A 24302-nucleotide genomic window follows, 5' to 3' on the forward strand; every position below is an offset into this window, starting at 1 on the left:
TGAGCACTGTCAACATCACTCCAGTGAATGTCTCTGAGGAGTGTCCTAAAATAATCAATTTTTGGTTATTGATGATCCTCTTGAGATCAAATTTAAGAGATTTTATATCCTGTTCAGTATTAACATGTAACAGAAGAAACTGCATGTCATGGTCTGAGAGGCCATTGCCTACTGGTTTCGCAATAAAATTTTGTTCATTGGACTTTTCTATAAAGATATTATCAATTGCTGTCTGTGAGCAATTGGCTACCCTTGTTGGGAACCTTACAGTGGGAATTACATTGGATGACAGTGTTACTAATTCCAATAAGCTCTTATTGGGACAGTCTTTAAGGAAATCTACATTGAAATTACCAGCAACCACTATTTCTTTGCTTTTGGTTGTTAAATGGGTCAGTACAACCTCAAGGTAGTTTATGAACAGATTAAAGTTACCTGCCGGTGTCCGATATACACTTAATATTATGAAGGTTTTTTTATGAAATTCTACTTCTGTTGCACATGCTTCTATATGCTGCTCTAAGCAAAATTTATGAATGTCTATGTTCTTAAATTTATGACAATTCCTGATGAATGTGGCAACTACTCCTTTCCCCATTTCTGCTCTACGAAAGTGAGATGCTAACCTAAATCCTGTAACATTTAAAAGTTCTATACCAATGGTCACGGATGTTCAGAGAGGCAGATTACGTCAGCTGAGTTTGAGGACTCTAATTCAACTATGTAGATAATAAATTTATTAATTTTATTTCTCAGTTCTCGAATATTTTGATGCAATAAAGATAGCTGACATTTAACACTGATTGAGTTAAAATTGGATAGAGTTGAAATTTCTGATGATTGTTGAAAATTCTTAACCAACAGCTGTTTATGCTGATGTAGTAAGCTAGAATTATGTTTTTTGGTTTCTTTCTCAAACTGAAGGTTTCTCTCAATCCTAACCTCTCTTAAAACTTGGTTTCTTTCTGTCCTCCCTGTCTTAAAACAGGGTCTTTTCTGAACCATACAAACCTGGTATTTTATCACTCATGACAGTGCCTCCCCCCTTTAACTTCCCTGCTATTTTCTCAACCAGTTTACCCTTCCATTTCCTGTTGAGATGAAGGCCATGGCTAGTATAATCCCACCTATTGAGAAAATCAACAGGAACCACACCAATGTGTGACAGTGCACCCAACATAAGCAGCCGTTCCAACTCCAAATTAACTCTCCTGACAGAAGAGTTCAAATGAGGTCGGTCATGGTGCTTTCACTTAGAAAGATTTTTGTTCCAAAGCGTGTTCAGTAGCACATTTTACTAATTACTTGGCACATAAATGCACCTCGAAGAATGGTTGTTTAAGATGTACAAGACAAACCCTTACAGCAGTGAGCTTCAAGAGAAGAGGAATTATTTATCCTCCATAAAAGTTACATAACAGGGAATTCGAGTGATTCTTCAACTGGGCTCAGAGCTCAAACTCCTGAGTTCAGCAATGCTATTGAAATATGTCTTTACAGTATTTATGAGTTGTGTTTTCTACAGTTTTTTTATAACAGAAATATAAAGTTTAGGATCTTTAACTACATAAAATCAGCAATTGAAAAATTTCACTGGCTGGATAAGAGAAATATGGAAAACATAGATTTTTTTTTGAAATTGTCTTCCTAAATGCAAATTGTATTATAGTTGCAGAACAATATACGAAGATTTAAGTCTCGTAAAATTCTTTCAAAACTTAAGGGACTAAAAAAATGTGTAGTTCATTTACATCGTGCTCAAGTATGAAATTAAAAAAAACTTAGTTACAATGCACTAATAGATTTCACTGTTTTCCATTCATCACTCTACCCCACTTAGCTGAAAGGAAGTAACATGTTAAATCTGAGCAAAATAGTAGCATTTATAACAGCAGTAGATGTGCTGACAGCATATTGAAGATGTTTACAATCTCACATTTTTCTTGAAGATATAATTGTTCAGTGCATAGATGACATTCACTTACAATTTACTGTAATCGGATGCAAAATATGGTAGTGGTTAAGACTTTGCAGACCAAGCCCAAGCATAGCTCCGGCCACAACTTTGTGTTAAAAAGATCACACCTGATTGACACGCAAACCACTTATCACTCTAAAACTCGAATAATTTTGTATGAGAACAATGTACAGACATCTCATGACCTGTCCTGCCACGGATGTTGTCTTCTATTGTCAAATACTAGAATTATTTCAGAAAGAAACACTAGTGAACATAACTGCTGCTTTCGTGAATGGCTGAGCCATTACAATGTACTGATGTAATTTCGTATGCATACTCGTTGGATTTCACAGAAGAAGAAGAAGAAGAAGAAGAACTTTATCAATCAGTAAACGCTGCTAAGTACAATACTATCTATCTTTTCTCTCGCCAAACTAATTATATTTTTATACGAGTGCCACATATATGATACACGAATCAGGGTGGCAATCAATAAAACAAAGATGTTTCTCATTGCAGTATGATTTTATGAAATCTCAAACACCAACTTTCTCCTCAGTGTGAAAATATTTTGTTGGTTTGCTCCTACATAAGCAGAAATGATTATCATAATAAAATAAGATACATCAGAGCTTACATGGAAAGATTTAAGTGCTCATTTTCCCGCACACTGAGAGTGGAACGGTAGAGACATAGCTTGAAGCTGGTTCAATGAATCCTCTGGCAGGCATTTAACTGCGAATTGCAGAGTAATCGTGTAGATGTAGGTGGGAGAAATTGCCAACCCTCTTCTATTATTTGTCCATAGCCCAGAGACTTATTAAATAACTAAGGGGCTGTTACCAACTTCCAGAAATGATAAATTTGAAATAATAAGTAACTGCTGTTAGTTGAGTTTGAGCTGACTACCTGCAGCATGGGTGTCACAGATGCTAACTGCTACACCACATTGATGGCACCGGAGCTCGCAGCAATTTGCAGGAGCTACCCAGACATATATGCAATGGGACAGTGCACAGATCATTAACTATTCTTCAGGCGTAAGAGTATAAGTCGCAACTGAAGGAACTCAACCACATTCTTCAAAAAGTTTCCATTTGCATATATGTGATCCAATGAAGAATAATAGGTCCTCTAACATTCTCAATACACGTAAATGATTCATCAGCCAGGAGATCAGCAACACTACAAGACTGTTCACTGACGATGTTGTCTATGGGAAAGTATTGCTATAGGTTGATGCTAACTGCTACACCACACTGATGGCACCAGAGCTCATGGCAATTTGCAAGAGCTGCCCAGACATACACTATGTCATCAAAAGTATCCGGACACACTCAAAAACATACGTTTTTCATATTAGTTGCTGCCACCTACTGCCAGGTACACCATATCAGTGACCTCAGTAGTCATTGTGAAAGAGCAGAACGGGGTGCTCTGCAGAACTCGCGGACTTCAAACGTGGTCAGGTGTTTGGGTGTCACTTGTGTTATATGCCTGTATGCAAGATTTCCACACTCCTAAACATCCCTAGGCCCACTGTAATAGTGAAGTGGAAACGTGAAGGGGCACGTACAGCACAAAAGCGTACAGGCCGACCTCGTCTGCTGACTGACAGAGACCGTCGACAGCTGAAGAGGGTCCTAATGTGTAATAAGGAGACATCTATCCAGACCATCACACAGGAATTCCAAACTACTTCAGGTTCCACTGAAAGTACTATGACAGTTAGGCGGAAAGTGAGAAAACTTGGATTTCATAGTTTAACAGCTGCTCATAAGCCACACATCACGCCGATAAATGCCAAACAACACCAGCAGATCTAACCGATCGACATCGATACGTCTCCTCAGTGCAGCACTCGGTGTAGAATGGACTGCCATTCCGCAAGAAACCTTCCAGCACCAGATTGAATGTATGCCTGCGAGAGTGGAAGCTGTCATCAAGGCTAAGGGTGGGCCAATACCATATTGAATTCCAGCATTACCGACGGAGGGTGCCACGAACTTGTAAGTCATTTTCAGCCAGGTGTCCAGATACTTTTGATCACATAGTGTATATGCAATGGGACGGTGCAAAGATCATCTGCTATTCTTCAGCCATAAGGGTATAAGTCACATCTGGAGGAATTCAACCATATTCTTCGAAAAGTTTCCTTTTGTATATATGTGATCCAAGAAAAAGTAATAGGTCCTCTAACATTCTCAATACACATAAATGGTTCATCAGCTAGGAGATCAGCAACACTACAATTCTGTTCACTGACAATGTTGCCTACGGGAAAGTATTGCTATAGGTTGATTACAAGGAAGTGCAGAAAGACTTTAACATAATTTTCGTTCAGTGTAATGAATGAGGCAGCTCTCTTTGTGTATAAATGAAAGATAATACCTACAACAAAGAGAAAGAATTTATTACGGATTAGTGGTAAAATTTTTGAGCATGTCACATTTTATCAATATTTACGGGTAATACTATGAAACAATATGAAATAAGATGATCATGTAAAATCGGTATTAGATAAAACAACTGCAAGATTTAGATTTGTTGGAAGGGTAACACATCTGTAAAGGAAATCACATACTAGACACCAGTGTGACCAATTTCAAAGTAATGTTAAAGTGTTTGGAGACTATAAAGTAGTCATGAGCAGAGACAGTGAACACATTCAGGGAGAAGCTGCTAGGATCGGTATGGCCCATATAAAATTGTGACTGAAATGCTTGAGGAACTTAAATGGGAATCCTTGGAATAAAGAGAACATAGTCCCTGGGTAATTTTTCCCTCGCTCAATACGTGCATGGATTGGGAAAGAAAATCAATATTTGTATGCATTACCCTCTGCCAAGTATATACAGTGGCACGCAGAGTATATACGTAGAGGTAGAGGTTCAAGGAGGTGAATGGTATGCTAAACAGTGCAATCTGGGGCACAGTTTAAATTTGGCAGGAAGATTCATCTCAATACATGTTCTGCTTTGCTATGGAAGGAATCCTCTAGTTTCAGCTAAGACAATCTCCACAATATTCTTTCTGTCAGGAATGTTAGTACTGCATTCTATGTAGGAAAACTTCCCTGACATTTAGAAACTAAAAGAGAGGTACTGGCAAAAGTAAAGTTATGAGGATAGGTTGTGAGTCATACCTGGTTAGTTCAGTCAGTAATAGTATTGCCTACAGAAGGCAAGGTTTAGGGTATGGCACACGATTTGAATATGACAGGAAGTTTCATAAGAGTGCATAGTCCACTGTAGAGTAAAAGATTCATCCTTCAGTATGAAGAGGATTTACAAAACTCCAATGAGCAGAAAGATGAAAAAACTGCATGGAACAGTGCATTAAAATCACATGGCATCGTTGCAGCAGATTCACCAGAGTAAATCTTCTAAAGAAACGGCACAAGTCAGTGCTTCATTCGGTTCACGAAGTTACTAATTAATCGTCAGATGATTAAAACCATGAGGCTTTGTGAGAACAGCCAATGTGTTTGTTGTTTTAATTTGATGGCTCAAATGGCTCTGAGCACTATGGGACTTAACTTATAAGGTCATCAGTCCCCTAGAACTTAAAACTACTTAAACCTAACTAACCTAAGGCCATCACACACATCCATGCCCGAGACAGGATTTGAACCTGTGACCATAGAGGTCGCACAGTTCCAGACTGTAGAGCCTAGAACTGCTCGGCCACCCCAGCTGGCCTTTCATTTGATGATCACATTCACATATGGTACAGATAACACGAGTCTACAGGACTTTGTTGTCACAAGGCATTTAGGCATTTTACAGGCTAGCACAGAATGGGCCTATTGAACATTTTATGCACAGCATGTGTGTTTGGACTGTACAGGCACTCAACAGTGAGGTTATCAGCACCCTTACAATATTACAAGAAACAAATGTGGATAAAATGGCTAAAACTGTTATTGCACATTGTGGAGGAAACCTACAAAATGACACTCGTTCACTCACTCCCAATTCAATAGTATTGAGTCACGCAATCTGTCTATCTCACACACCCGAAGACAACAGAGAAAGGGTGAAAGGTGCTATACGTGGGATTAAAACATAAGTAAAATGATAGAGCAGCTAAAAGAAAGATAAGGGAAATGTGACTAGCTGACCACTTATAAAAAACATGGGTGAGCCAGTCACCCTTACTAATGTAGTAAAGGCACCTCCCTAAAATCTTAGGAAACATGTTTGACATACCTCAAGGTTGTAAAATGCTTACCACATTAGTTTGAAAGTCACTTAAAATAGAGGGCAGATCTGTCAGTAAATCTGCCGCTGCCCTCTGGCCTGAAAATAAAACTCAGTCTAATAAAATATGTTGCACAATGATCTGTATGCCACAAGCACCACACGTTTGAGGGTCCTCTCACCGTAGCAAGAAGCCATGTGTCATAGGGCTGTGGTCTATGTGAAGCCAAGTAAGGAGGACATCGTCCTGCTTGCATGGCTGGTAGGTGGTATGCCATGGCTGCATTGTGGGCTTTACTAGGTGGAGGTTATGTTCTGTCACTTCCAGCCATTTGTCTTCCCACTGAAGCATGACTCTGTACCTCAACAGTGAAACAATAGTGGGAGGTGGCACACTGAATTAACTGAGGACTGCGACACACCTCCTTGACTGCTTCATCTGCACATGAGCTCTGGTACCCAGCACAGGAACACCTCCTTCCTCAGCATGTGTAGCTGGAAGAAGGTGTCCTGGATATTCTGGACTACCTTATTTGCTGGGTACAAGCAGTGTGGAGTGTGAATGACACTCAGGAAATTGGAACAGACAAGGAATTTGTACTCACGGCACATTCATGCACTCCAGTGCCCACAAGATCATGAATAACTCCACACTGAAGACAGTAAACTTGTGTGTGGCAATTGGATCTTGAGGACATGGTCATGGAGAACAACAGAGCAACCAACGGAGCCCCCTGTTTAGAGCCATCCTTAAATACAGCTACAGACTTGTGCTCAGACAAAATGTCATAAAATAAAGTACTAAAAACAAATGTAGGAGTGAAAACTCTGCTGCACTACACTAAATCTAACATTACTCTGGGCCTCTGCAGTAACCAGGGTGGCAGGCAGTTAAAATTCTGCATTTTAGGTTGAACTTGCTGCACATCAAGTGACTCCAATTCACACTTTGTGCAGATCTCAAGTGGCCTTGTTGCCCATGGACGATTGGTAAAGAGACATTCTGTAGCTGGATGAGCAACAGTATAGTAAGCTCATAAATTGGGAGTAGCGAGATACTTACATGCTTGCCGCATTATGAGGGGTTGCCGCCAGATGATAAGTGGCAGTTCATCATCCTCAGCACAGACACTGGGTATGGGGCTGGTCTGTTAAGCACCCATGGCCAGCCTGATCCCCTCATGGTGTATAGTGTCAATGATATTCAGGTAAGTAGGCCTCACTGATCCATACGCTGAGCACCCATAGTCCAGCCGCGATCGCATGAAGACTCTATAAAAGTAGAACAGACGTGCCCTGTCCACTCTCCAAGACCTGTGCCCCCAACATCTCAAGATATTCACTGGCCTTTGGGCCTTGCTTTCAGGTCCAATCAGGGCAATTCTGAATCTAAAATGAGGCCCACAAATCTCACAGACTCTTCAAAGGGAGAATGATGTCCCAAATATGCAATTCAGATAAATTTCAAATATGATGAGAATGATTACAACAAACATACACACACTTCTCTGCAGAAAACCCATCTTCACAGCCCACTCCTCTAGCCTATGCACTGTACGTTGCAACTGATGAATTCCTGATGTAATACTGGAGGAGGAATAGAAAACTGTAAAATTGTCCACAAATAAGGAGCACTGTACAGGACTCCTTACTGACAAGTTATGCTGTTTATGGCTATTGCAAAGAGGGTAACACTTAAAACACTGCCCTGAGGAACACTGTTCTCCTGTTCACAATGATCTGACATCAAACCACCAATTCGGGACCTAAAAATGTGCTTAGACATGAAGAATTGTATGAAGATGAGGAGGTGGCCACAGATTCCCCATTGGTGGAGCTGCAACAGAATAGTGTGTCTTCAAGTAGTGTTGTACATCTTACTGATATCAAAGATTACATCGATACAGCATTGGTTAAAGTCTCCTCAATAACTGCCTCTAGCAGGGTCAAATTGTTGACAATGAGTCAAAATTGCCTGAATCCACAATGAGAGTGGCTAAGGAGTTGCTTGGTCTCTAACATCTGAGCTAGACAATGGTGAACCATTTGTTCCATGGTCTTTCCTACAAAGCTTGTCAAGATGATGCTCCAGTAACTGCTGGGGCCATTCAGCCCTTCCCTGATTTGAGAAGTATTAAAACAGCCTCTCCCCATGAGTTAGGAATGGCCTGTCTGCCATATCAAATTGAAAGATTCGAGGAGGACTCCCTTTGATGCCACTGGCAAATGTCAAAGGATGCTGTACTGGATTTGGTCATGACTGGGTGCAGTATCACAAGCCTCAGACAGTGCTGAATCCAGTTCCACATGGATAAAGGGCAGTTGTAAGAGTCAGAGTTGTTGGATCTGAAGTCCAACTCTCCCCTCTCCACAGTCACATGGTAGCAACAGAATGCCAATCCTTGTAGCCTTTGCAAAATGCTATGCCAACATCTGAGTGATGTCTCCGGGCATTGCATGGAGATACCCATGTTTCAGCACTGCTACTGTTGGTAATCCACTGTATGTACCAGAAATCCTCCGCATGGTTCCCCACACATTTGTACAATTAGTGGAATGGTTGAAAGAGTCCAGGAACTCTTGCCTTGACATTTTCTTTCTCTCATTAATTACATGTCGACTGCTGGCTTTCGTGACTCGAAAGGTTGTGGGGTTTTCCACCATTGGGCAGCATATACAGGGTGAGTCACCTAACATTACTGCTGGATATATTTCGTAAACTACATAAAATACTGACGAACTGATTCCACAGACCGAACGTGAGGAGAGGGGCTAGTGTAATTGTTCAATACAAACCATACAAAAATGCACGGAAGTATGATTTTTAACACAAACCTAGGTTTTTTTAAATGGAACCACGTTAGTTTTGTTAGCACATCTGAACATATAAACAAATATGTAATCAGTGCCATTTGTTGCATTGTAAAATGTTAATTACATCCGGAGATATTGTAACCTAAAGTTGACACTTGAGTACCACTCCTCCGCTGTTCGATCGTGTGTATCGGAGAGCACCGAATTACGTAGGTATCCAAAGCGAACGGTGATGGATCTTAGGTACAGAAGAGACTGGAACAGCACATTACGTCCACATGCTAACACCTTTTTATTGGTCTTTTTCACTGACGCACATGTACATTACCATGAGGGGTGAGGTACACATACACAGGTGGTTTCCGTTTTCAATTACGGAGTGGAAAAGAGTGTGTCCCGACATGTCAGGCCAATAGATGTTCAATGTGGTGGCCATCGTGTACCGTGTATACCGTGATGTGCCTACAACCCCAGAGCATATGAAACAACGTATTGTGGCAGCCTGCGGCGACATTACACCAGATGTACTGCGGCGTGTACGACATTCCCTACGACAGAGACTGCAATTGTGTGCAGCAAATGATGGAAACCACATTGAACATCTATTGGCCTGACATGTCGGGACACACTCTATTCCACTCCATAATTGAAAACGGAAACCACGTGTGTACATGTACCTCACCCCTCATGGTAATGTACATGTGCATCAGTGAAAAAGACCAATAAAAAGGTGTTAGCATGTAGACGTAATGTGCTGTTCCAGTCTCTTCTGTACCTAAGGTCCATCACCGTTCCCTTTGGATGCCTACATAATTCGGTGCTCTCCGATACACACGATCGAACAGCGGAGGAGTGGTACTCAAGCGTCAACTTTAGGTTACAATATCTCCGGATGTAATTAACATTTTACAATGCAACAAATGGCACTGATTACGTATTTGTTTATATGTTCAGATGTGCTAACAAAACTAACGGGGTTCCATTTAAAGAAACGTAGGTTTGTGTTAAAAAACATACTTCCGTGCATTTTTTTATGGTTTGTATTAACCAATTACACTAGCCCCTCTCCTCACGTTCGGTCCGTGGAATCGATTCGTCAGTATTTTATGTGGTTTACGAAATATATCCAGCGGTAATGTTAGGTGACTCACCCTGTATACCATCACAGAGCCACATTCCTGACCCAGTTTACTGAACGGCATTCATCAGTCTACCAAGGGACAAGCTGCCTCAGAAGATGACCTGAGGACTTTAGGATGGTGAAGTCAGCAGAATGGTGCAGCACCCGTGTGATGTAGACCACTCAGTCCTCAACACTGTAGTGGCATTCAAACACAGCCAGCTGGCTGAGCAGCATCCAGTTGACTCTGCTGATCATCCATCATGGAAGAGAGGTGGAAATTGGTTAGGTGTAACATACAGGACAAAACAGGAAACCTGTATCCTGATACATGAATATTAGCAAACCAATCCTGTGTACATGTTGATTCTGCTCAGTCCTTGTATAGTACCCTTCATGTGTTTCTGGTGGTTTGCTGCACAGCAATATCCATTACACATACAAACATTTTTGTCCTTATTTTATAATTTCCTGATTTTGATGCAAATAAACGAACCAATAAGATTTCACGCACTTTTATTTAACTAGGATATTCTGCAAAAATTGAACTGAAGTTTCTGTGCAGTATTTTCAGCAAACACGATTTATTATACAGTCATAATAATATGGACTTCTCCTTTAACATGGTGGGGTTTGTATATTTTGCATCCCTACATATATACCTGCGGACATGCAACGGTAAGTTTAGTACCTAAAGAGAGGTGGATACTGGTTGGGTGTAACATACAGGACACAAACTCTAAGTGTTAATGATGTTCTCATTCAAAGTCGTTTTGCTGCAGATTTCATGTTTTCTACCATAACTATGACGTAGCCAATATATACTTTATGTTAAGATAAATACAGAAGAAATTATTTTCAAACAACTGAGACAAAACTGATCATTAGTGATGACAATATCTGGTAATAACTTACCTTGCTGCTAAGATATATTTCTTCCAGTGTTTTCTTGGTAATGATTCAAAACTAAATATTGAATCAGCACCTTGGTGAGGAATATCAGGTGGACTGTCTTTCAGTGTACAGCCTTTGGTACCATTTGGCTGGTATAATACTATCTGCACAAGAGAAATACAGTCTGATTAAATCAGCAACAGTAAAAACAAAAAAGTTATCTGTGTATATCTATATTCCTCATAACATTACCTTTATACTGTAAGTTTATATTGGCAATTCTGCTCTTGAAAGTGTGTGTGTGTGTGTGTGTGTGTGTGTGTGTGTGTCTAAGGAAACAATTGACTGATAATGAATGTTTTCAGTGCTGTTGCTGACACAAGAGAGAAAAATATCTCTAAAATGTCACAAAGCAAGTGCTCTGACATCAATGGGATAAGTAAAATAGACATACTTATTAACCCAACAATGAATTCACTCTTACTGTCATAACAAACAGATACAGCAACATAAATAATGGCACAAACCAAAAACCAAACTGAAGCAATTGTTCTAAGTGAAAGTGCACACGATTAAAACCATTTGTAGTGTTTATCTTAAACAAATAACAACATTTGGCCTTTAATAACTGTGCTGCTGCACAGAAACTACTGACCTTAAGAACAGGAGTGCAACATTGTTTAAGGTTGTGAAAACAACACAATAAATGCTCTGTCCTCAGTGGAAGGTTTTAAGGATTACTGAGCCTTGGCACGTGATGTGGCAATCAGATGGGCATGCATGGGCTTGTCAGATGCCTGGCAAACAATACTAATCTGAATGCATTGTGATAACAGTAAATTTCGGTGGAGGCTGATTGACTGCCTGAAACACTCCCTCTCTGTCTGAGAAACATTAGTTTTGGTCAGTTGAAAAATCAAAGCATGCACTCCCAAAAACGTTTCAGATGACAACATATCTCCTTACATTTTTTCCAAAACTTTTGAATTGGATCTCTTCATATCAGCATGCTAATGCTCTTGCATACAAAGAAATAAACACTGCATCATGCGTACAAGAAATTCAAGTGAATGTTCCAACCTGAACCACATCAAATATTTTTTGGGATGAACTAGTGAGCCAGTCCAGATCATTTATCTCAAACCTCAGCAATAACTACTTGTCAACCTTTGGGAAAAGTCAAGCTCCACTTTCTGTGTATCAGAACTTTGTGAAAAGTCTTCACCAAATATTAAATCCTACAGTAACATTTGTCATTTGAAAAATACAGCCCTCTTACATTGCCAGATGATGCTTTGGCAGCTGGACCCAATGTTTCTCCACTGTGCAATAACTTGTAATGAGCATTAAAACTATTAGTGATTATTGTGTTTTGATTTTAAATTAAATTGTATTTTCCATCATTAGTATTTGAATTTTGTGACAATAATTAGATTAGGAAATGAGACACTTAAAGTAGTAAAGGAGTTTTGCTATTTGGGGAGCAAAGTAACTGATGATACTCGAAGTAGAGAAGATATAAAATGTAGACTGGCAATGGCAAGGAAAGCGTTTCTGAAGCATTGTTAACACCGAGTATAGATTTCAGTGTCAGGAAGTCGTTTCTGAAAGTATTAGTATGGAGTGTAGCCATGTAGGAAGTGAAACATGGACGATACACAGCTTAGACAAGAAGAGAATAGAAGCTTTTGAAATGTGGTGCTACAGAAGAATGCTGAAGATTAGATGGGTAGATCACGTAACTAACGAGGAGGTATAGAATAGAATTGGGGAGAAGAGGAGTTTGTGGCACAACTTGACAAGAAGAAGGGACCGGTTGGTAGGACATGTTCTGAGGCATCAAGGGATTACAAATTTAGCATTGGAGGGCAGCGTGGAGGGTAAAAATCGTAGAGGGAGACCAAGAGATGAATACAATAAGCAGATTCAGAAAGATGTAGGTTGCAGTAGGTACTGGGAGATGGAGAAGCTTGCACAGGATAGCTGCACAGGAGAGCTGCATCAAACCAGTCTCAGGACTGAAGACAACAACAACAACAACATTTTTAATTACATTTTTCTTGAATAACTCAAAATCGGCAACTTCTAGTAAAACTGGCTCTTAGTGCAAAATTAAACTACATTAAATTTCCCACAAAAAGGTCCTATTCATTTTTTCTCTAGAACTAACAGTTTCTGTGTTGTAGGGGATGGAAAAATTGCAAATTATTAATTACAGTGTTCTAATCGTATAAAACTGATGTTTAGTGTCAAATGAAATGGGTTAAGACAAAATATTAAATGACTGTGCCAAGAGGGATAAACTGTGTTTTGCCGATGTGACAGGAGGCAGTGGGAGTGAGTGGGGGTGAAGGGTAGAAGTGTACGGGAAGACAGGTTGGAATGAGGTCACTTCCTTCCCTTATTTGTGTTTCTACAAAACAAAGAGTGATAAAGTGAGTCCCCACTATGTCACAGGAAACAACTACATACTGTTTCACAATTATGCCAACTCTTCCACAGCACCTTGTAGATCACGGGTGATGCAGTACAAAGACACAACTGGACAGTGCATATTTTCCACAAAATGCATTGGTACAGACATGTCTGGGAAGAGTTTATTTTCCGCAAAACACATTAACATCAATTGGAATACGGATATTAAATACCAATAAAACCATAATACATGCCAAGAGAATCTAAGTAAATCTCTATACATTGCCTTGCACTGCTAGTACGGGAATTGATAGTTAGTCATCCTGTATGACTGTTGTGGCTTTCTTCTGGGAAAGGTCAGTTCCCCCACCAAGATATCGGCTTGTTCTTCAGTTTACACACAGAATAATCATCAAGTATACCTTCTCCAGCATTTATTGTCCAGTTCTCTTATGTGAGTAGAAAAAATAACTTAACTGTGCTTGTGTTTAAATAGTGGAGTAACTTTCAGTTTATTACGTGAGTATTTATTTGTCATACTTCGGAGAGTTTTCATATAGAATATGTTCCTACAAACTATTGCTGAGAAGTGTTTAATCCATGAGAGTGATGTCAGTGATCTATTCAATGTTTGTGGGAAATGAATATATCGAATGGTAAATGCCAATTATCTGAGAAAAGATGTGAGAGCTGATAGTTTCATGAACAGATAACACTGCGTTGTTCATACATCTAGTAGAAAAGAGTACACAAGAGGTAAGTCAATTTCCTGAGGAAATTATGCAACTCCTGACCTAAGAACAAGTGACAATCTAGGAGATGTATGCCTCCTTCTTCACCGCGTGAAATGGAATACAGGCACCAAGTTTTCCACACTTTGCAATCAATACATAACCTATGTACTCACATATTATGCTCAAAATTGTATTGTGATTTTTGGTATGTCAACAGAACAAAACGAGCAGAACAGAAGGGAAGGTTCCTCACAAAAACTTCGCTTGATGTCAATTTTAATGAAAGTGTGGCTATCATTTGTACAACAGGAACATTTTCTCGCAAATGGAAAGAACAAAACTAGGCTTATAGAATTTCTTAGTGACAATATGACAGTGAGGTGAGTAGAAACAGTAATTATTACAGGCAATGCTGATGGAATTGTGGAGAGATGTGTGTTGGAAAAAGCTGTCCTGCACACACTGTCACGATAACTGGGAAGATGTCAACCTGATTGTTTTATTCATCGTTTTTTCACGACCAGGCTCTAACGTATACTTCATAAAGCTTGGTAGGAGTAAGGCTGAATCCAAATTGTTTGCAACAAACTCCAATGATTATCTTGTGCTGAAACCATCTTCCTTCTCATTGCGTTTAGTGACCTCCAACATTTACAACAAAAATGAAGGAGGAATGGTTAAGCTGTTAAGTAAAATTCTTAGGCAAATGAATACAATATTCTACATCTTCACTAACCCCTTGGCACCAGCACAGAAGGTCGTACATGCTGGCAAGAAAATATTTCTGGAAATGTAACAAGTGCCAGAATATCAGCCATGTCCGAATAAACTCTGGTATGCTGCAGTTTTAAAAGCATCAAGAAAGGCAAATCCAGACTTCACCTCACAGCCGCCAACCATAGGAGCTATGCACCACCACCCTTTCAGAGTTTAATTACAGGTGTACTAATTTCCTGTTTTTGTATAATGCTTTTTAGATCACCATTTCTTGATACTTAGAGGTATTTGTTTACTTATTTACCATGCAATAATGACTTAATAACCACCTACCGCAGACCGAGTAGGAATGGAACAGAAGGGAGGATGGATCGCTCTATCCAATGACAACCAATGGCCCACTAGAACCAGAAGCTATACTAAACAATGTCCTTTGCTAACGTTCTACTGGGGGACGACGTGGATGCCAAAATCCGACATATGTTCCATGGTCTGCGGAACATGCCATGGTACGTGTACAAATCATGTACCTTTACTCAATCTTCAAGATGATGACACAGTTGTTGATTTCTGAAATGTACCAATTCAAGATAAGATGTTATTTTAAATAACTAACACAGATTTTCTGTTATTTCCAAGTTCAACAGGCATTAAGCATTATAATTATACCATGAAAACACCTTTTTAAATACTTTGCGATATTTTCCATCCCCTGCAGCACGCGAACTATTAGTGCTACAGAGAAAAATGAATATGACCTTTCACTGCATGAAATTTAATGTAGTTTAATTTTGTACTGGGGAACATTTTCAACAGAAACTGTGGTTTTCAATTTATTCAGGAAACCCCACCCCAATGCTCACACTCCATATGTGGGTATTTTTGGATTTTTAGTACATTGTTCACGACACTCCCCCCTACTACTGTACAAAAATTAGTGGCTACACCAATTTTTTCCACTAATGTTCCTTTGTTTACTGGACTATAGTGTCTTGAGAAGTATGAGGGCATGCTGAAAAGTAGTGCTTCCAAATTATTTATGTGATAACTATTAAAGATTTTTAAATAAATAAACATTCGACATCTTTATTCTTCCTGTCTACATTTTTGCAGCCCTCTGACACTAGAGGTCCCTGAATTGTAGTGTGTAACACGGCAGTGTGTTAACATAATTATGTAAGTGTGTGAGACAGACCAACACGAGTGCTGTAACACCTGCAACTATCTGATGCTTTGGATTCACTACCATCGATCATTCTCCACACTGTCTCAACTTGGCCCCACCCAATTTTCATCTGTTTCCAAGACTTAAAGAAAAAAGCTTGAAGAGTTTTCACATGAAATATTTGTAGGCATTACTTTCAGCACACATTTGTAAATACAGACATGTAAAACTTCAAGTAATGGATACTCCTGTGAATAGCCCCTTCAAGGGTACTCTGTGACAACTTTATAGTAACTAGTGTTTTCAAGGAGACCTTATCCTCAATATACATGATCCTTACAGCCTAATAGTAGCACCTCAAGCAAATCCATTAGGAAAGAATTCAAAAAGCATGCCATATCCAATCATGATTCAAAAGATGATGAAATGAGGGAGGAGAATCAGAATGGAAGAAATTCCATTAGTCTTAGAAATGAAGATGATGAAAATTAATGAAAAAAGAAAGTTGTGACCTCATTGACTATAATCCGAGCCAGTCATCTGAGCCTTCAGATTCACTCATTAGTTCACAATTACAGTGTTGCATGCTTGTGACATCTGTGGCAGAGAGCCTGCAAGGTGCCACGATGCTCATAAGACTTGTCGAAACTTGAGTGTTGTTTGTCACAATGCTATAACAACAATGGAGTGTTCAATGACATTTAACAGACAAGACATTCATTCTACTGGGAAGGAAGTCAGGGTAGTTCCAGCTGAATATTGTCAAGATACTAGTTGCTTCATTTTGTTGGGAATTTGTGTTATTTAAAGGTAGATGAATGAAATTCCCAAACCAAAATTATTGGATTTTCGTGAATTTTTTCTTATTCACTCTTACAACCATTAGAACTCACAGTTCACAAGTTTATTTTCATACCTCTTATATATTCTGAACAGTGGCACACTATAAGTACAGAAACTGGCGTATTTCTTGCGCTTACCATCTTTTTCAAGTTATCTCACTTTCATACAAAGATAAAATGCTCAATTATGGACAAAGATCTGGGAATATCATCTAGTGTCAAGAAAGAATGGAAGGTGGAACATAAAATATATTTTGATAACAGATTTAGAAAAAGTTCTCCTTTGGTTTCACCAAAAATTCAAAAAGTATTTCTTATTTGCCAAAGGAACTGTTCACCAAGTTTCAGCTACTTAATGAGTTAGTTACATGTTTTATAGAGCATTTGAATGATGCTTTTATCAAATCAATGTGCAGCTTGGGACCATTAAGGGAGTAATCAGCATTTTGTTGTTGTTATTGTTGTTGTTGTTGTTGTTGTGGTCTTCAGTCCTGAGACTGGTTTGATGCAGCTCTCCATGCTACCCTATTCTGTGCAAGCTTCTTCATCTCCCAGTACTTACTGCAACCTACATCCTTCTGAATCTGCTTAGTGTATTCATCTCTTAGTCTCCCTCTATGATTTTTACCCACCACGCTGCCCTCCAATGCTAAATTGGTGATCCTTTGATGCCTCAGAACATGTCCTACCAACTAGTCCCTTCTTCTTGTCAAATTGTGCCACAAACTCCTCTTCTCCCCAATTCTATTCAATACCTCCTCATTAGTTATGTGATCTACCCATCTAATCTTCAGCATTCTTCTGTAGCACCACATTTCAAAAGCTTCTATTCTCTTCTTGTCTAAACTAGTTATCGTCCAGGTTTCACTTCCATACATGGCTACGCTCCATACAAATACTTTCAGAAACGACTTCCTGACACTTAAATCTATACGCAATGTTAACAACGCTTCAGAAACGCTTTCCTTGCCATAGCCAGTCTACATTTTATATCTTCTCTACTTCGACCATCATCAGTTATTTTGCTCCCCAAATAGCAAAACTCCTTTACTACTTAAAGTATCTCATTTCCTAATCTAATTCCCTCAGCATCACCCGACTTAATTAGACTACATTCCATTATCTTCATTTTTCTTTTGTCGATGTTCATCTTATATCCTCCTTTCAAGACACTGTCCATTCCGTTCAACTGCTCTTCCAAGTCCTTTGCTGTCTCTGACAGAATTACAATGTCATCGGCAAACCTCAAAGTTTTTATTTCTTCTCCATGGATTTTAATACCTATTCTGAATTTTTCTTTTGTTTCTTTTACTGCTTGCTCAATATACAGATTGAACAACATCGGGGAGAGGCTACAACCCTGTCTTACTCCCTTCCCAAACACTACTTACCTTTCATGTCCCTCGACTCTAATAACTGCCATCTGGTTTCTGTACAAATTGTAAATAGCTTTTCGTTAGCTATATTTTACCCCTGCCACCTTCAGAATTTGAAAGAGAGTATTCCAGTCAACATTGTCAAAAGCTTTCTCTAAGTCTACAAATGCTAGGAACGTCGGTTTGTCTTTCCTTAATCTAGCTTCTAAGATAAGTCTTAGGGTCTGTATTGCCTCACGTGTTCCAATATTTCAACGGAACCCAAACTGATCTTCCCTGAGGTCGGCTTCTAACAGTTTTTCCATTCGTCTGTAAAGAATTCGTGTTAGTATTTTGCAGCTGCGACTTATTAAACTGATAGTTCGGTTATTTTCACATCTGTCAACACCTGCTTTCTTTGGGATTGTAATTATTATATTCTTCTTGAAGTCTGAGAGTATTTCGCCTGTCTCATACATCTTGCTCACCAGATGGTAGAGTTTTGTCAGGACTGCCTCTCCAAGGTCATCAGTAGTTCTAATGGAATGTTGTCTACTCCCGGGTACTTGTTTCGACTCAGGTCTTTCAGTGCTCTGTCAAACTCTTCACGCAGTATCATATCTCCCATTTCATCTTCATCTACATCCTCTTCCATTTCCACAATATTGTCTTCAAGTACATCGCCCTTAAGATTTTAATATTTGCTTTTTTTCTAATTTCCAAAAATTTGCTTCATTATTTTGAAGTCATACAGGAATGAGACAGGGAGCTCTATTCAACAGAATAAATGTTAATATTATTTTTATTTTCAGATAATGACTGAAATCAGTACTTGTTGTCCTGTTGGTTACATTCAGCATCTAAGACAGGATTGTGAAGTGTTACTCGTATGTCACATTTTAAAGCATATAATTTCCTCCACTAAACTCTCATGAAAAGATTCAGAAATTGAAAATGACAATAGCAAACAAATTTTTCTTCTGGGCATATGCTTAACAAATGAAAAGTATGGCTATTTTTGATACAAGGATGTTTTTAGCAAGAGTGGAAGAAAATGCAAAGATCAAAATATGATGATGATAAAATAAGGTATTCATTTGATGTTTACTTATCATGAGTGCAATTTTGATTTCAGGCCACAGTCATTATCACACTTAACTTATTTCCCTTCCGGTGTAAGTACGCTTGAATTGCCTTAATCATTAGCTCCTGTATTTGAGCCATGAGTTTCTTACTAATCCAGTCCTGAACAGCTGATCAAGTCACAAGTAACAAGCGAGCTTGATGCCCGTGATGACCACCTCTAACTTTAACTTTAGATTTTAAACACACAAAAAAGAAAAGGTTGTGAAAAAGCATTGGTGCAAGTTTAAAACAAGTACTTCATCTTATTTAGTGTGCCTTATAATATTTTACATAATGTAATTAAGATTAGTCATAGGAAAATCCTCAAAAGTCTCTTCAAATAATGGGGCTGTCTTAACATTCAAGATCATCTTACAGCAAGATAATAAGGTAGTTACGTGGCATCCTTGAAACGAGCAACAATAGCTATCCAGTGACTGCTGGCTGTATGTTATATCGAACATGGCAAGTCTGCATATGTATTATGTATATGCTGCAATACACACATTTCCTAAATACAATACTAAATCTGAAACTCAAAATGACTCCCATCTTTATCAATATTATGGGATGGAGGCTTACCAATAAAGATAAAAATACACTCCTGGAAATTGAAATAAGAACACCGTGAATTCATTGTCCCAGGAAGGGGAAACTTTATTGACACATTCCTGGGGTCAGATACATCACATGATCACACTGACAGAACCACAGGCACATAGACACAGGCACATAGACACAGGCAACAGAGCATGCACAATGTCGGCACTAGTACAGTGTATATCCACCTTTCGCAGCAATGCAGGCTGCTATTCTCCCATGGAGACGATCGTAGAGATGCTGGATGTAGTCCTGTGGAACGGCTTGCCATGCCATTTCCACCTGGCGCCTCAGTTGGACCAGCGTTCGTGCTGGACGTGCAGACCGCGTGAGACGACGCTTCATCCAGTCCCAAACATGCTCAATGGGGGACAGATCCGGAGATCTTGCTGGCCAGGGTAGTTGACTTACACCTTCTAGAGCACGTTGGGTGGCACGGGATACATGCGGACGTGCATTGTCCTGTTGGAACAGCAAGTTCCCTTGCCGGTCTAGGAATGGTAGAACGATGGGTTCGATGACGGTTTGGATGTACCGTGCACTATTCAGTGTCCCCTCGACGATCACCAGTGGTGTACGGCCAGTGTAGGAGATCGCTCCCCACACCATGATGCCGGGTGTTGGCCTTGTGTGCCTCGGTCGTATGCAGTCCTGATTGTGGCGCTCACCTGCACGGCGCCAAACACGCATACGACCATCATTGGCAACAAGGCAGAAGCGACTCTCATCGCTGAAGACAATACGTCTCCATTCGTCCCTCCATTCACGCCTGTCGCGACACCACTGGAGGCGGGCTGCACGATGTTGGGGCGTGAGCGGAAGACGGCCTAACGGTGTGCGGGACCGTAGCCCAGCTTCATGGAGACGGTTGCGAATGGTCCTCGCCGATACCCTAGGAGCAACAGTGTCCCTAATTTGCTGGGAAGTGGCGGTGCGGTCCCCTACGGCACTGCATAGGATCCTACGGTCTTGGCGTGCATCCGTGCGTCGCTGCGGTCCGGTCCCAGGTCGACGGGCACGTGCACCTTCCGCCGACCACTGGCGACAACATCGATGTACTGTGGAGACCTCACGCCCCACGTGTTGAGCAATTCGGAGGTACGTCCACCCGGCCTCCCGCATGCCCACTATACGCCCTCGCTCAAAGTCCGTCAACTGCACATACGGTTCACGTCCACGCTGTCGCGGCATGCTACCAGTGTTAAAGACTGCGATGGAGCTCCGTATGCCACGGCAAACTGGCTGACACTGACGGCGGCGGTGCACAAATGCTGCGCAGCTAGCGCCATTCGACGGCCAACACCGCGGTTCCTGGTGTGTCCGCTGTGCCGTGCGTGTGATCATTGCTTGTACAGCCCTCTCGCAGTGTCCGGAGCAAGTATGGTGGGTCTGACACACCGGTGTCAATGTGTTCTTTTTTCCATTTCCAGGAGTGTATTTGTCAAATCACAACTGAATATAAAAAGACAATATTATAAATTGTGTTTCCAAACCAAAGTTTGTTCTTATTGTGAGTCTTCCTGTCCCTTCTTTTATTTTTTCTTTGGTTAAAAAAAATCAATATGAAGTCTATAGAAACATTTAAATCAAGAAGAAAATAAAGTTATAACAACTGTTTAACTAGTACATGTATGAAAATGCACTTACTCAGACTACAATGGCTGCAAGAATATGTTCTTCTGTAGTATAGTTGTAAATTAATTCACCGTTTCCTAGTCCCAGAAGAGAATTTCTTGTAGTTTCTTTTATATATCTGTGTGTGTGTGTGTGTGTGTGTGTGTGTGTGTGTGTGTGTGTGTGAGAGAGAGAGAGAGAGAGAGAGAGAGAGAGAGAGAGAGAGAGAGAGATATTTGTAGGTGACATACGTACACGAATTCCATCTCCAGATATCCGACAGACATCAACAACCTTTTCACTTTTACTTTTCTTCTTCTTCAGGAACTCAATACAGACATCTCCATCTTGAAGGATGTGGCACACAGCACTGTCTAATTTGTGTCGCATTGGCGTCAGGCGAGAGGTGTTAAGTGGTGTTGCTGTAGGTCCTGTGGTTGATCTATCACTATCAGAGGGCTTTTTGACAGTGTATTTGTTCTGGTCATTACTATGGAAATGGTGGCTGTAGTGGGATGTTTGGCAGACACCTATTCTTTCACCGTTCTCTCTCTGACACCCACTTCTAATCTCCATCTTTCTACAAGTACTGCAGTCACAGTCAGAAGTAGATCTATGAGAATAACATCTATCATTTCGAATTTCATCATATTTCTTGAAATTAACACTCTGGTTTTCAGACTGTTCTGTTGGCACATCAACATGTACATCGGAATTACAATTAAAACCACCTCCCATACGAAGTTTCTTCATAAATTCTTTTCTATAGTTTTCCAGTCTACGGAGTTCTGGATCACTTTCAGAACTACTCAAAATGCTGTTGTCCTCTCGACCAAGCACATTACAATGCACATTCTCATGACAAGAAGGTGATGAGCACTCGGTGTTCAAAGATGGTAGAAGGGAATCACTAAAAACCTTCTTCACTGCTGCTCCACTCCTGCAGGACTCTTCTTGGGCAACACAGTGAAGGGCACGAGATTCTTCAGGGATGTAGTCACAAGATGTAGGGCGTAGGAAGTAACCGTGTGGATTATGTGCACCAGTAATAAGCCCTGCAGATCCTCGTGCTAAACGAGGTGGTTGTGATGGAATAAGCCCCTGGCTGTTGCTGCTTGATGGTGACTGGTTTATATTCCTTCGTTTCTGTTCCATATGTCTTGTCGATTCAAACTGTGGCTGGGTAATTTTGTGACGTTCTTCAGATCTGAAAAATGATGAGGCTGGTTATAGGTAATGCCAGACTGAACAACTGCGAATGTTATAAAAAGGTTGTTTCATTGAAATACTTATTATGATCCCTTGCCTCTTGGATACACCAACAATGAGAATTTATCAAGCTCACAAAATAATTATATCGAAGGGAAAAATTTAAAAATACAAGGAGATAGAATGGCTGGGTGTTCACACGACAAAATTCCTAGTAGTAGTATAGGAAACACTTTAACATAGGGGTTACTAATCCTAGCTTTTGATATTTTTATGTTCCTTCCTCAGAAAGGAAAGAAGGATTGATTGGATAGGAGGACAAGTCATTGAGACTACACTGAAAGAGACACTCTCCAAATAACGCTAGCATTTAGACTGCCCTTTGAGCAATCACATTGTCATGGCAGAACAAAATCATGCACATGCACCTTACTCAAGCTTCTCTTGTATTCACTTGAGAAGTATGGGAAAAGAAACTCCAGCGTACACCACCAACCATTCAAAATTCTTTAGGTGAGATTGTCTTTAACTGTCCACTTGCAGCACAAAAATACACACTATTATTTTACTGGCATTTCTAGCTCTCTCTCTCTGTGTGGTGATTACATTCCCAAAAAAGATTTCTCAGTTTTTCCATTCTGAAACTTCAACTGATATTCATTATATGTAAAAGCAAGATTTTCTTTTTAACACTGCTTGTGGACACAAATGGTGAGGGAACCCCCCCCCCCCCCCTTCCACCTGATATGCAGGATGTTCAAGACAGGCAAAATACCTTCAGATTTCAAGGAGAAAGTAATAACCACAATAGCAAAGGCTGCAAAACACTAACAAGAATTATGTGCAAAAGATTGGGATGACATAGAATAAGCACAAGGAAGATCAGTTTGGGTTATGGAGGCAACACTGACAATATGACTTACCTAAGAAGACAGGCCGACGGAAGTCAAACCTACTTTTATAGCACTTGTAGATACAGTATATAGAAAGTTTTTGACAATGTAGACTGGAATACACTCTTTGCGATCCGAAAGTTGAAAGGGTAAAAGGTAGTAGGTGAAAGGTGGTCTATAACCTGTACACAAAGCAGACACATTATGAGTCAAACAACATCAAAAGGAGAAGTAACTTGACAAAAGAGTGAGGCAAGATTGTTACTTATATCTCCTGTTACTCAATCTGTACATAGTGCAAGCAGAAAGGGAAACCAAAAGTTCAGTTTGAATGCACAAAATCTTTAAGGTTTGTCAGTGATACTGTAATTCTGTCAGAAACAACCATGACTTTGAGGATTAGTAGAATGGTATTCATTGTATTTATGTTTTACAGCCGAGACACAATCACCATTTATCCACATTGTAGGTGCTAAAATGGCTGGATTCAAAAGGCAAAAGTTATCATTGTTGAGCAACCATAAAAGACAAACATATGTTCTCTCAGACTTTTATTTAAATCTTTTTGAGTTCTACAATCAGGTACCATGTAACTTCACATAGCTTTTATGTATTATATGGCGTATATCAAAAGAGGGTGCTG

At 39.9% G+C, this 24302-nt stretch overlaps 1 protein-coding gene across 1 annotated transcript in view; it reads right to left on the bottom strand.

Annotated features, from left to right (window-relative positions):
* LOC126175561 (serine/threonine-protein kinase PLK4) overlaps positions 1-24302 on the bottom strand; it is a 237778-nt gene that overhangs the window by 53400 nt on the left and 160076 nt on the right. Inside the window, exons 9-10 of the mRNA XM_049922415.1 lie at positions 21813-22764; positions 11012-11154 (exon numbers count right to left, since the gene is read on the bottom strand). Coding sequence (XP_049778372.1) covers positions 11012-11154; positions 21813-22764 — 1095 coding nt within the window. The remainder of the gene's footprint in view (positions 1-11011; positions 11155-21812; positions 22765-24302) is intronic.

This window comes from Schistocerca cancellata, chromosome 3 (genome assembly GCF_023864275.1).
Source record: "Schistocerca cancellata isolate TAMUIC-IGC-003103 chromosome 3, iqSchCanc2.1, whole genome shotgun sequence".
NCBI lineage: Eukaryota > Metazoa > Arthropoda > Insecta > Orthoptera > Acrididae > Schistocerca > Schistocerca cancellata.